This window comes from Nicotiana attenuata, chromosome 9, assembly GCF_001879085.1.
Source record: "Nicotiana attenuata strain UT chromosome 9, NIATTr2, whole genome shotgun sequence".
Lineage (NCBI taxonomy): Eukaryota > Viridiplantae > Streptophyta > Magnoliopsida > Solanales > Solanaceae > Nicotiana > Nicotiana attenuata.
The window spans coordinates 20082932-20096353 of record NC_031997.1 but is presented as its reverse complement, the minus strand read 5'-3'; the positions used below and the strand labels follow the sequence as shown (position 1 = coordinate 20096353).

The 13422-nt window shown below is 34.2% G+C and overlaps 1 protein-coding gene across 1 annotated transcript; it reads right to left on the bottom strand.

The window, feature by feature from the left end:
* LOC109232133 (protein PIN-LIKES 5-like) lies at positions 534-10201 on the bottom strand. Its single transcript, XM_019397801.1, has 11 exons — positions 10018-10201; positions 6664-6933; positions 6051-6130; positions 5506-5630; positions 5119-5240; positions 3812-4021; positions 2957-3067; positions 2748-2848; positions 2345-2397; positions 1189-1374; positions 534-1061 (listed from the first exon to the last, which is right to left on the bottom strand). Exons 2-11 carry the CDS (start codon positions 6796-6798, stop codon positions 937-939), a joined length of 1248 nt encoding a protein of 415 aa, XP_019253346.1. The 5' UTR covers positions 6799-6933; positions 10018-10201; the 3' UTR covers positions 534-936.

The window sequence follows — 13422 nt, the reverse complement described above, 5'->3', positions numbered from 1 at the left end:
TAATCGAAATTTAGTCACTTTTCATGTAAAGATAAATCTGAACGAAAACACTATTCAAAATTCGAAAAATATTCAACCATAATGTATTGAAGTTCGAATTTTCTACATGTGAACTTCCAGCATAATATACTGGAGTTCCAGCATAATATGATGGAAGTTTATACACAGGTGCTCCAATTTCTAGTATATTATGCTGGAACTTTCCGTGTGCTGGAGTTCCAGCATAATATGCTTGAAGTTCATATACAGGTGCACCAATCTCCAGTATATAATGCTGGAACTTTCCGTGGTGCAGCAAAATAGAGGCTATTTTTCAATGACTTTACTAACGCTGACTATTTTTTAACTACCGGTCCGAAAACTGACTAGCTCATGCTATTTTCACATGTTTTGTGGATGTAGTATTGTCAGACCCATATTAATTATTGGGTTAAACTGCTGATTCCAAGTCTGATGATTTTTGTTAAATTTTCTTTCAACAATTTTCTTCTTCGATCTTCTACATAATTTATATATTGGCCAGGAAGCAAATGTTCAAAGGACAATCCCATGAAATATAATAACTATATAATATTTCCAACCACCCTCTGAAGGAAGACACATATATTACTTGAAAAGAATTGAAGCTAGACATGATAATTACTAACAATAAAAAAAGGAGGAAAAAAGACCAAAATAATCGTCACACACACTAGTATATATATTATATCTATACGGATGGTCATATTTCTAGTTCCTAATTCCATAGGATATATCTCGCAAATTTTTTCCCATAGTAGGATGTGTATGGAGATTTACTTCAACGGACCCCATTTTTGCTAGGGGGTAGAGGGGGACAAAAAGGACCTATTTTCATCTTTGTCTTGTGACAATCATGTTTGACACCAACTTGTTTGGGATTGAGACGTAATTATAGTTATTGTCCTCTCGTGACGATTAGGACAACAACCACATAAATACAGTGGACCAAATGGTGAGTGCAAATGCTGCAACTAAATAAGTCCACAAGAAAAGGACTGAACACTCTTCTTGTGCTACATCAAATAATTGTGTCATTGTTCCTGCACCAGTAAATCGCCATAATCATAATATATCAGTTCTTTGTTCTCAACAGTTACTTCAAAAATAAGACAGATAACTTGCTATAACATGTTAAATTACACGAACTAAGAGCATTTGGAAGTGTACCGATATTCATGGCGGGTGGCAATGTGTATTGAATCATTAGCACAAATTTGTAAAGGGGATCTGCTGCAAGGAACCCTAGTTTTCCAGCTGCTTTAAGAACTAGAATTCCTACTAGAGGACTGAATATATACCGTACACACACCACTGATATTATGATCATTGGTTTCACTTTTGCCTTCCTTAATCCTGTTAAGTTGGCAATGCAAAAGTTAACTTCAATGTCTCAAAAGAAAGATCTGAGAACTAGGACAACACAATGTAAAATATTTTTATGTTATCATATTGTTCATAAAAGATTGGATTAATAACATAGAAATAAGACATGTTAGAATATGTTAAAATACATCGGTAATGTAAGAATTAGTTATATTGTTAGTATGTACTAGGGGTGTCAAATGGGCGGGTTGGGCAGATTTTGGGCGGGTCAAAACAGGCTGAGTCAATAAATGGGTCGGTCAAATGATCCGCCCAAAAGTTACTTGGCCTGAAATGGGCTGGTTCAAGATGGACTAAAGTTCAGGTCATAACCTAACTCATCCAACTCTTATCAAGCTTTAGTTAATGTCTATTACTTTCTTATGAACTATTTACTTATGTATAAAAATTTTCTTTCTTTTGTGATGGTCATATATGACATATCAAACAAAAAAGAATTATTTTAAAGATATTTTAGCAACGTTTTGATCAATTTGGACTAAAAATCAGCCCAACGTTAGATGGGCTAAAATGTGGTGGGTCAAGATGGATTGAGTTCAATAAATGGGCGGGTCAATGACCGACCCAATATTGGGCGGGTTGGGAGGGTCAAATGGATCTCAAATTGCCACCCCTAGTGTATGCAAGTTAAAACACTAACGAACTTTAACTTCTATCCACTGACAGTGTGATGGATCTTTTATACCGTTAAATCACCTAAAAGAGTAATGTATAGCCATCCATAAATGGTTAGACATGTTACTTAATAGAACATGTTAAAATAATCTGTAAAAATGCTTTATGCTTGCGTGGTCAATGTATACAAGTTAAACTCTTAGAATTATACAAATTCTATACTCCTAAGAGATTTCCTACGATATGACTACCTCATAAAAATTGCTAGCTAAAAATATCCTTACTTTCAGTTAAGCATCAGGACAAGAAATGACATCAGTCTTACCTTGGGTGAGGTTTCCTCCTAGTATAAGAGTAATACATGGAATGGTCCCATCCCTGCATTGAGAGGAAGGTGAGATGTCAATCTCACATAAAACAAGAATTTAATGAAGCAAGAGTTTGAATATTAGTAACTATTAATCTTATTTAAAATGTAAATCACATTAGGGATTTTGCACAAATAGCCGGCCCAATTTACTATTTATTTTTTTAGCCGGTATACATAAGTTATACACTGATTATACCTGGTTATACATATATTACATATGAATTACACATATATTATAGATTTTTCGGTTATTTTTAGTGGTGGACGGCTATTTAGGTTAATTCTTCATCACAATATGGCCAGAGTAAAATTATTTGATTTTATCAACTTGAATAAAAGAATGGAGATCGAAACATACCCAAGTAATTTGACTGAGTCTTGGATAACTCTAAGGGGAGCAGCACTACCAATAATCAGGTTTTTCAACCATGTTACTGAACCAAATATAAGTCCTATAATCTGGATTTTTACCAAGATAGGAAATGAAAAGAGTGTTATTTATCTTTGTCAGAAAACTCCAAGTGAAAATTAAAAACATTAAGTATAACAAAAAAAAACAGAACTTACTGCTGCAACTGTTGGAGGTGCCAATAGCTCCTCCACAATTTTGTGCAAAAATTTACTCCATGATGTTACTTCCTCTTTCTTTGGTTCCATGTCTGCTTTTTCACATGTTTTCTGCAAGTTACATTGATTGATAAATCAGAAATATGCCTATTTCTTTTAATTTCATTACGATTACTTAATTTTAATCACTAAAAAAGGACAGACGGTACACAAGGTATCTCGTGTTCACGCAGGGTCCGAGTAAGGTCCGGACCCCAAGGGATCACCCTATCCTACTACAAGCATTTGTGACTGCTTCCACAGCTCGAACTCGTGACCTATAGGTCACACAGAAGCAACTTTACAGTTGCTCCATCGCTCATGTTCTGAACTTTAATCACTATGACAATAGAATCACAAAATTATTTTGCTACATAAAAGTAACTGAATTTCACCCACTATAACAGTATATAAATAATTTTTTGTCACATTATAGTTTAACTCTACATATTATAACAGTAAAGTCACAATATTTTACTAGTAAAATCACCTTGATGGATAGGTTTTATCGTTGAAGAGGTTAAAATTTAGTGAATCTATTGTTATAATAAGCAAGGGATCATATTAGTCGTCTAAGGGGAAATGCCTTTTCCGAGCCTATCCCCATTCCCCTTCGCTTTCTTGAGTTGATTTTTAATTTGCACTTAAAGGATTCAATCTTCCCAGAGGATTCAATTGCTTTAACGTAACAAAAAGTAGTTTTGTGACCTTACTGTTATAGTTGTTGGTAAAGCTTAACGACTTTACTGTTATAGTGGATAAAGTTTAGGTATTTTAAAGTTGTAAAATTAAATAAAATAAAAAAGGGAACTTTACAGTTTGATTTTCTGGGTCATATGCAGTTGAATTTGTTGGTGTAATGCTAACAGCAACATCATCTTCAAGAAGATGAGATTTCTCATTTGCATCTAAATCGTTATTTGGTTTCTTCAAAGCATCTTCCTCAGCTGCTTTAAGTGCTTTAAATTTCACAGATGAGCTTCTTATTAAATGGTATGTGTAGGTCCAAATGTAGAAACCACCAACCTGTAAATCAAGAAAATTAATTGTTAGAATAATTAGAATTTAATTTTTAGACCATAAATTCATGGATTTTGGTCTAAATTTGATGCAGTGAATATATACAAGGAAATATCCATTGAGCTTTACTACTATAATGGTAAAATCACAAAATTATTTCTTATCGCATTAAAGTAAACAAATATTACCCTCTATAATATTAAAGCCACAGAGATCTTTTTTATCACATTAAAATAACTGGCCAATACATGTAGCATAATTAGTTACATTAATTAATGTAACAAAAAATACTTTACTTTTATAGTGGAGAAGTTCAATCACTTTAATAAAATGGCAGCCCGATGCACAAAGCATCATGCGTTCATATGCAGGGCCCGATGAAGAACGGCACCCCAAGTAGGGCTGTTCATTCGGATCGGATATTCGAAATCCTTACCGATCCATTCAATTTCGGATTTCGGATTGTGTTTATTAAAATTTCGGATTTCGAATCGGATTCGGATTGGTATATTTTAATCCGATCTGATCCGAAATCCGAAATTAATAGGCGATGTATGAATACTATACTTTAATTTCGGATAGTCAGTACTTCCTTTACATCTTCCTCCAAGTTATTACCTTTACAATTGCTAGATTTAGTTATATTGGCACCATTGTACACTCATAATTGCATAAACATGAATTTTTCTTAATGTATTCCCTCTTTTACAACGAAAATATACATATTAGCCCAACCCGATCCGATATAATTCGGATGGCATTTTCTAGAATCCGAATCCGAAATCCGAATCCGAAATGTGCTAAATCCGATCCGATCCGATCCATGCACAGCCCTAACCCCAAGGGTATGATATAGACAGCCTACTCTAATGCAAGCATTGGTAGCTACTCCCACGGCTCGAACTCGTGACCTATAGGTCACACGGAGACAACTTTACCGTTGCTCCAAGACTCCCCATCCGAAGTTAAGTCACTTTAACGTGATAAAAAAAAAAAATGGTTTTTATGACTTTATTGTTAGAAAATGAGAAAAATAAAGTGATCATTAGTAAAATTAACAATCCAAGAAAAGAAATTGTCTCTAAACCTCTATAAGAACTTACTGCCATGGAGAAAGAGGCATATGACAGACCAACAGAGGCACAAATTCCATGATCACCAAATGGGCTACCTTTCTCCTTGCAAATTGCTGGAATTACTATCAAAAGAAGGTTCCCCAAATTACCTGTTTAAAGAGAATAAATTATTAGATAAGAAACTCGTAAAATATATAAGGCGCAATCCGATGCACAAAGCATCTCGAGATCATGCAGGTTCCGGAGAAAGACTGCACCCCAAGGGGGTGTGATGTATAAAGCCTACTCTGATGCAAGCATCAGTGGCTAATTCCATTGCTCAAATTCGTAATCACATGGCAATAACTTGACAATTACTTTTGGTAATATAGATGTAATAAAAAAAGTTTCTAACAAAATGATAATTGTGTATACCTGCTGAGCATGTAGCAATAATGAGTCCTTCTAAATGTAGCTCTGGCTTCAGTATTTTCACAACTAACCACCCAAGAATTCCTCCAACTAGAAAAGTTAGCCCTATATTAATGGGCATAAACCACCTGACACACAATAATTAATTAAGAAGTTTAGAGCATTAATCTCAAACCTTGCTTTTTGACTAGTCTTAAACATGATCACCAATTGGGCTACCTTCCGCATGCATTAATCTCAAGCAAGTTTGAATTGGTTACTCCCTTTATTTTAATTTAGATTAGATGACATATTTCGTTTATCATAGTCAATTTGACTAAACTTTGAAGCTAAATTGCATTAGTTCAATTAGTATATAAAAATTAAAATTTAGATATTCAATAACTATAAGTTGCAATTTTTTTAATGTCAATATGATTAAAAAAATGTATGGATTCTCACTATCCATATTCTCTAAAGAAGTTCCCTACATTTTCTATGGACGCTTTTCCACAAAGGAATAATATTAATTAATACTGAATTAAAAGTTCATATTTGCTAGTACGTACCATGAGATGATGTCGTCCAATGTGACAGTCTTTGCCAAACTTGCAAACATTAAAGAAGGCGTAAATACCACGAACACGATCTACAAAAAGACATATATAAATATATAAAATTAAAAAATAGACGATATCGTAAATTAGGTACTCCGTCTATGTCTCAAGTTATGTGTCATAGTTCGGATTTCAAGAGACCAACTTCATAATTTTTACCATAAATTTGATAATAGAATCTTTAAAGAAAAATTCGTTTAAAAAGCATATGAAAAAAATCGTGGTTAAAGAAAAACTCGTTTAACTCTCGAAATACAAACACAAGAGTGAATAAATTAGAACCAATGACCACCAAAGGATGTGGTGCAGTGGATGAGACTGCTCCTCCCTTAACCAGAGGTCTCGAGTTCAAGCCCTGGGTATGGAAAAATCCTTGGTAGGGAGCGCTACCCCTCCGAATGGGGCCCTACCCGGCGCGGATCCGGATATAGTCGGACTCCAATGCGGGTACCAGACACCGGGTGGGAAACCAAAAAAAAAAAATAAAAGAACCAATGCATGTCCATATATCATAAATAATAGTATTAAATAAAATTAATACTCAGAAAATAAAGAAAATTCTTACTTTATTAAGGGACCTTCGGGCATCAGAGTGAAGAAGCTTGAGGTAATCAGTGGCCATTAAAGCACCTAAAATACTTATGAGGAGTACTTGCAATATTGGCATCGATGCCACCTCAAATAATGTCCAAAAACCCATCTTCTTCTTCTTCTTCTTGATATTCTTTTCTCTAATTAAATCTCAATAAAATTAATTGTACTTAAAAAGAGCTGTAACTCCTTTTTGCACAATTTGATACTACTTGTAAACCCTAGTAGATTGTCTCAAAACATCCTGAAATAGCCAGCAACAAGAAAGACAAAGAAAAAGTGAGTTCATATATGGAATGGCAAAATCTCAAAAAGAAGAAAAATAGTATACGTCTAGAATTTAAAGACAGCAAATTCAGAATGAGTGTGATCGACGATCTTATTATATGTGTACATTTTAATTTTTTCTTGGTTCAAGTAAGAAAACAAATTCAGTTGAATTCATAGAACTCGTCATAGATCCGCCTATATGGACCAAAGAAAATTTAAATATTTTAATTTATCATTCATATACGTACATGCATCTATACACAACAACTCCAAACCCCCCTATCCCCAGGGGCGAAGGCAGAGTGCGAGATGTGGGTTCGGTCGAACACAATAGCTTTTGTTCAAATCATGCATTTGTCATAAGAAATTAATTGAATATGTACAACTTATTAATTAAGAACCCAATAACTTAAAATGATTACAATCCCAAACCCATAAGGTTCAAATCTTGGCTCCGCCTCTACCTATCCCCTCCACAAGTTGCTATGGAAGTCATTATTTAAATATGAGTAGAGACGGAGCTAGAATTCTAACTACGGGTACAAAAAATGTACATAATTTTTACCAAAATCTTGTATTTTTTTTTAAGAAATTTATCACAATAAACTGTCTTTTTTAGCTAGAAGGGATTTTTACACTATATAGCCGTCCATCCAAAAAAATAACCAACACACACACATATGTATGTATATTGACTAGCTGATATAAATACATTTGGCCGAGCGACCAAATATGTAATCTTCTTAATTGTCTAGAATCCAGAACTCATAAATTCGATCGCATTTATGAGTTAGGTATGAATTATACTGGATGCTGTTTTGGAGAAGCGACAGTAGTAGAAGTCATAACATGAGTTGGAAACCAATAATGAAGGTGAGGGTCCATACTTATAACTCACAATTATATAAAGACCATACTTGTCTATGTCACGCACTAGAGTCTAGTCCAACTTTCTTTTTCTAGTACTACGTTGTTTTGCTTTATTGCCAACTCAAAATATCACATGGGCATGTGCATATGGTTCTAAATTTTTACTTTAAGAAAATTAAAGATTTGTTAATGAACAATATTACTAGGAAATACTATTTCAAATACATTTTTTAACTTCACAAAAAACCAAAAGATAAACCTACTTAATACCAATTAATTCATGCCTTAGCTGTCAAATACAACAAGAAACTAAAAGAGTGAAGATTAATTCAATCAGAGCACTAAAGCCAAGCCTCTTCAAAAACAAAGGAGTTAACCAACAATAACAAGAAAAAGTTACATAGCCAATTCAGCGCGGCAAATCCAAGATTTAAATTTTATGCGTTTGATTTTTGAGATTTTCAGCATTAAACTCATTATATAGTTTACGCGTTCAGATCTAATATTTGTTAAGATTTCAATAGGTTTTTAAATATATTTTATACTCCATATCGAAAGTTATATGTTCGGATGAACCCATAACCGGTAAGCATCCGCTCCTAAGCCAATCACACAAGCTAAGAAGTTTCCACGAACTAATAGTCCAGTCTTTCGTGATAGTTATCACTATAACTTATCTCGCTAGCTAGACGTAGCCTAATGGTTAATGAAGTGATTGGAAAATTATAAGGTCGAACTCGATATCTTTTCTTCTCTCAAACTCGAACTTTAGTGGGCAGAGTTACCCAGCAGTTGTAATGGTGTCCCAAATTTTATTGACTTTTCTCAAAAAAAAAAAAAAAAAAAAAAGGACCACCCAAAAGAAGGGAAAAATTGTAGAAGAAATGAAATTAATGGTAATGAAACTTTGACAGCAAGATTCAAGATCATAAAAGATTCTTGCCTTTTCCGGAAGTTATGTGATTAATTACAACAAAACAAAGTGAACTTAACTCGAACATAACATTTTTATAGCAAGATGTCATTAATTTAGTATTTCTATTATACTAAAATTAATCTTCTTCATGTGCGGCATACTAAGTCAATCTCAAAGAAGACATTAAAAAACAAACATAATTAGTACGTATATTGACAACTCATGATTTTCATGTGCAAGAGCAGTCATTAGGAAAAAAAAAAGACTCAATTAAAGCTATTTCAAGTAACTTTATAATAGCCTATTTGGCCAAGCTTTTAAAATCAACTTCTTTTTTTTTCTTCGAAAAATAGTTTTTTCAAAAGTGCTTTTAAAATAAATACTTTTGTTAAGAAGCAGTTTGTGTTTGACTAATTAATTTAAAAGAAACTTTTGAACAACAATTAGTGTTTGACCAATCTTTTAAAAAGTGTTTCTAAGTGTATTTTTTCTCAGAAGCGCTTACTTTTTTTTTGCTTCTCAAAAATTGCTTCTACTTTTACTCGAGATCACATTTTTTAAAACTTGGGCAAACACCTTAATTTTGGAATATTTGCACTTTTGTTCCAAAAAGAAGCTTGGCCAAACAGACGGTAAAGCTAAGTAGGACTAAGTTATATACATTGATACTGTAAAAATTTATTATTTTTTATTTTTGAATGAATTTTGATATGTGATAGCATTTAATTCTTATTTTTAATTAGGTTATTTATTACTAATATTTATCATAAAGATTTGCATAATTGCTTCATAAGTAATCTAAAATTTGATTGAGTAAATACTTCTATATTGTCTGTACCTGAAACTTAAACTTATATTAGGTGCCTATTATATATGCTTCTTTTTCATGCATATCCTTAAGACTCCTCTAACCATTGCTAGAGAAGACTGATACATCACTGAATTAATACTTAAGAAAATCACAAACATGAAATAAATAATAAATGAGTAATTAAGAGAGAACGAAATCCATTCTTTTTAATTCAGAAATAAGTCAGCACTGCAATCTCATTCATAAAAACTTCTTAATTACAGCAAAAAGATAAGTCTAATGCATCAGAATTCGTCGTAATTTCATATAATTCACACAATCAACCAACACAAAAAAAAAAAAAAAACCAAAAGAAAATCAAAGGTAGAAGGAGAGTAATTAAATAGAAAAATTTAACACAGAGGCATTGACAATAGAATTAATATTATAAAAATAAAAGAAAGGTGGCGAAGGAGCAAAACCTGGAATTAAGCATGGGTTTGATGCTGAGGCGAAGTTATAGTTCTTCCCAAAACTTATATTTGTGTTAAAAATCCTACTTAATAAACTTAAAATATTAAAATTTAAAACTCATAAACCCACTCGAGAGATAAATAGAGAGAGAGAAAAAATAGAGACTGAGAGAGAATTATTATTGCCAACTCTAACCGACCTTAAATAGGTGTGGTGTTGGCGTCCTGAACTCCTGATATTAATATACTACGTTTTGTATCTGCATTTTTTTTAATTTTTTAATTTTTTGGTTTCAGAATGGGATAGTGCAATAATTAATATTTTTAACATAAAAAGCTGACTAATTAGTAGTTGTGCAATAGTGATGGAAATATATATACTTTTTTAACATAATAAGAGCCTATTAATCAGTAGTCGCGTATTAATAGTGGGATTTGGAAAAGTGCAAATCTGATATTGAGAATCCTTTATATTACGGGTTCAATAATTTATATATATAGCAAAAAGATTAATTATTTTTATCTTATTTGTACCATATAATTTTTGGATGAAGCGATCCAATTGAGTTCTCTTCTATTTCTAGCTTTGCTGCGGGATAATAGACAGTTGCGGATCTAAGATTTTAAAGTCATGGATGCTCGATCATAAAAATTCTGAACGAAGAGAAAAAAGAAGTTTAGTAGTGAGTGCTCACTCAATATTTATCGGAATATTTTAATAATTACCTATATAAATTTACTAAATCTGATCAAAGATAATAGGTGTTTGAGCACCCATAAGTGACCATGTAGATCCCTCATTAATAATAGAACCCAAATGAGATCGACGATGATTCTATAACCCAAGATTGTGGTGGAGTGGTAAGCTCTTTGTAGACAATTAAAATTTTGTCAAATTTAAATCCATAAGAAATTTGGATTTTACCACAAATTAAATATATATTGGTCCAATTAAGTAACATGGACTGGTATAATTGAGTTTGTTATTTAAATCCAATTAAATTGATTTAGATAAAGGTCCAATATATTATTGGGCTAGCCCGTCAATTGGTCTTCTATCAAATGGGTCGGTCCATAAGCCTCAAGCCCAATGATCCACTAGGGTTTTCTTGAAGATTACTCCACCCCACACCAATATAAAGGGGTCAAAGGAGAAGGCTAAGGGACAAGCAAGTAAGCAGAAGGAAAGGCTAAAGAAGCTCTGAAGAATAACATCAAGGTCTCCATCCATATCTGCAATCGTCGTCTGTGGTCAAATTCCAAAGGCGAACTCAAGTCATAGGCGGACGGCTTCAGATCTTCCGTTCGTGATAACTTAACACCAAATCCTGGTTCGTGACGACCTTCAAATTGTTCGTGACGTACTACAAATCTGAAATCTGTCAAGTTCAAGATCAAGCTTTCAAGCTCTTGAACTATCATCCGTGAGGAGAAGAATCAGAGGACTACATCTCTTTAGATTTAAGAGATATTTCAGAGATTGTAACCCCATCACTTGAAATTGAATATAATATTTGTCGCTATATTTCTTGTCTTGATTATTATTTTTCAGGAGCGAAATTTAGTTGTTACAAATTTTGGCACGCCCAGTGGGACCATCTCTACCTCTCATCTCTTCTCTTCGAAGTTCAAGAACACCAAGATGGACATAACGAAGGTCAATCCCAAATTCAACGTTACTGAGGATGCTGACTCCAAAACCGGATTGGAAGTTGCCATGGAGATTGTTGGCCAAATCAAAAGAAGCAAAGCTGAAATGCTAGGACAACAAGTGCTGGATGTGCCATCCATAACTCATGTTTTTGGTTCATCTTCTCCAAAAGAAGTGAGATCCTCTTCGTACATGCTAGAAGAAGGGAACAACATCGCTGAGGTGTGGTCGAACGAACTTTGGCACGATTTAGCCTTTCAAAAGAATATCATCATCGGCCCCATAATCCTTTCATACAGAAAGATGATGATGTGTTGAGGAGCGAATTTGCTCTAATCTCTCCTCGTGTCACTCCACAATCTGCTCTCTATACAAGTGATGATCCATATCATTCTTCGTCATATGCGGTGGTCATGCAAACAATGATGATTGAAGCTTCTACCATAGAACAACAACTTGCAAATTTGATAAAAGCAGTTGAAGGCCTGACAAAGTACGTGAAAGATCAAGATGACAAACTTTCCAAGTTGATGAATAAGGTAGAGAGTATGACAGAGGAAGAATCAAGCCAAGCACCTATGAAGCTTCCAGAAATTCAAGAGAAATGAGAGTCCTCTACAAAGCTAACAACAATGACCAAAGAGCTCCAAGTCTCTTCTGATGGGCAGATTCATGTTGAGAAATTGAAGGACTTCATCATAGGGGCCATCAAGGATAAAACTGAGCCTTCGCCTAAATCTTTCCTTACATACGCAAAGCCGTACACACCAAGGGTTGATAACTTGAAGATGCCAAGTGGATATCAACCCCCTAAGCTTCAACAATTTGACGGTAAAGGGAATCCCAAGCAACATGTTGCACACTTCGTCGAGACATGCAATGATGCTGGAACTTATGATGATCACCTTGTCAAGCAGTTTATTCGATCTCTTAAAGGAAATGCTTTCGATTAGTACACAGATCTTGAACCTAGTTCCATTGATAGTTGGGAGCAACTCAAGCAGAAATTCCTCAATCATTTCTATACCACGAGGCGCATTGTGAGTATGATTGAACTTACAAATGCCCGCCAACGGAAGGAGGAGCCAGTTATCGAATTCATCAATCGCTGGAGGAGTTTAAGCCTCAACTTCAAAGACCGTCTTAGCGAAACTTCTGGCATCGAAATGTGCATCCAAGGTATGCATTGGAGACTTCGCTACATCTTGCAAGGAATAAAGCCTAAAACTTTTGAAGATTTGGCCACACGTGCTCACGATATGGAATTGAGTATGGCCACAAGTGGAGACCAAAGGTTTCCTGGCTTTGAGCCTCGTGATGAAATAGAAGCAGACGATGCTGAGAATGGGGGCAAATATTCATCCGAAGATGAAACTGAAGAGTCCATGCATGTTGCTACGCTCCTTGACGTATGATCCTAAACTGCAAGTCTCAATGCTCCTTGACGTATGAGCCTAAACTGCAAGTCTCAACGCTCTTTGACTCATGAGCCTAAACTTCAAGTCACCACACTCCTTGACGCATGAGTCTAAACTGCAAGTTGCAAAATACTCCTCGATGCATGAGCCTAAACTGCATGTTGAATGCTCTTTGATACACAAGCCTAAACTTTATGTCACAAAGTTCCTCAAATTCGAGCCAAATCTTTAAGTTATAAAGCTCCACAAATTCAAGAAAAAGTCTTCAAGTTGCAAAGCTCTTCAAATTCGAGCAAAAGTCTTCAAGTTGCAAAGCTCTTCAAATTTGAGCAAAGACCACAAGTT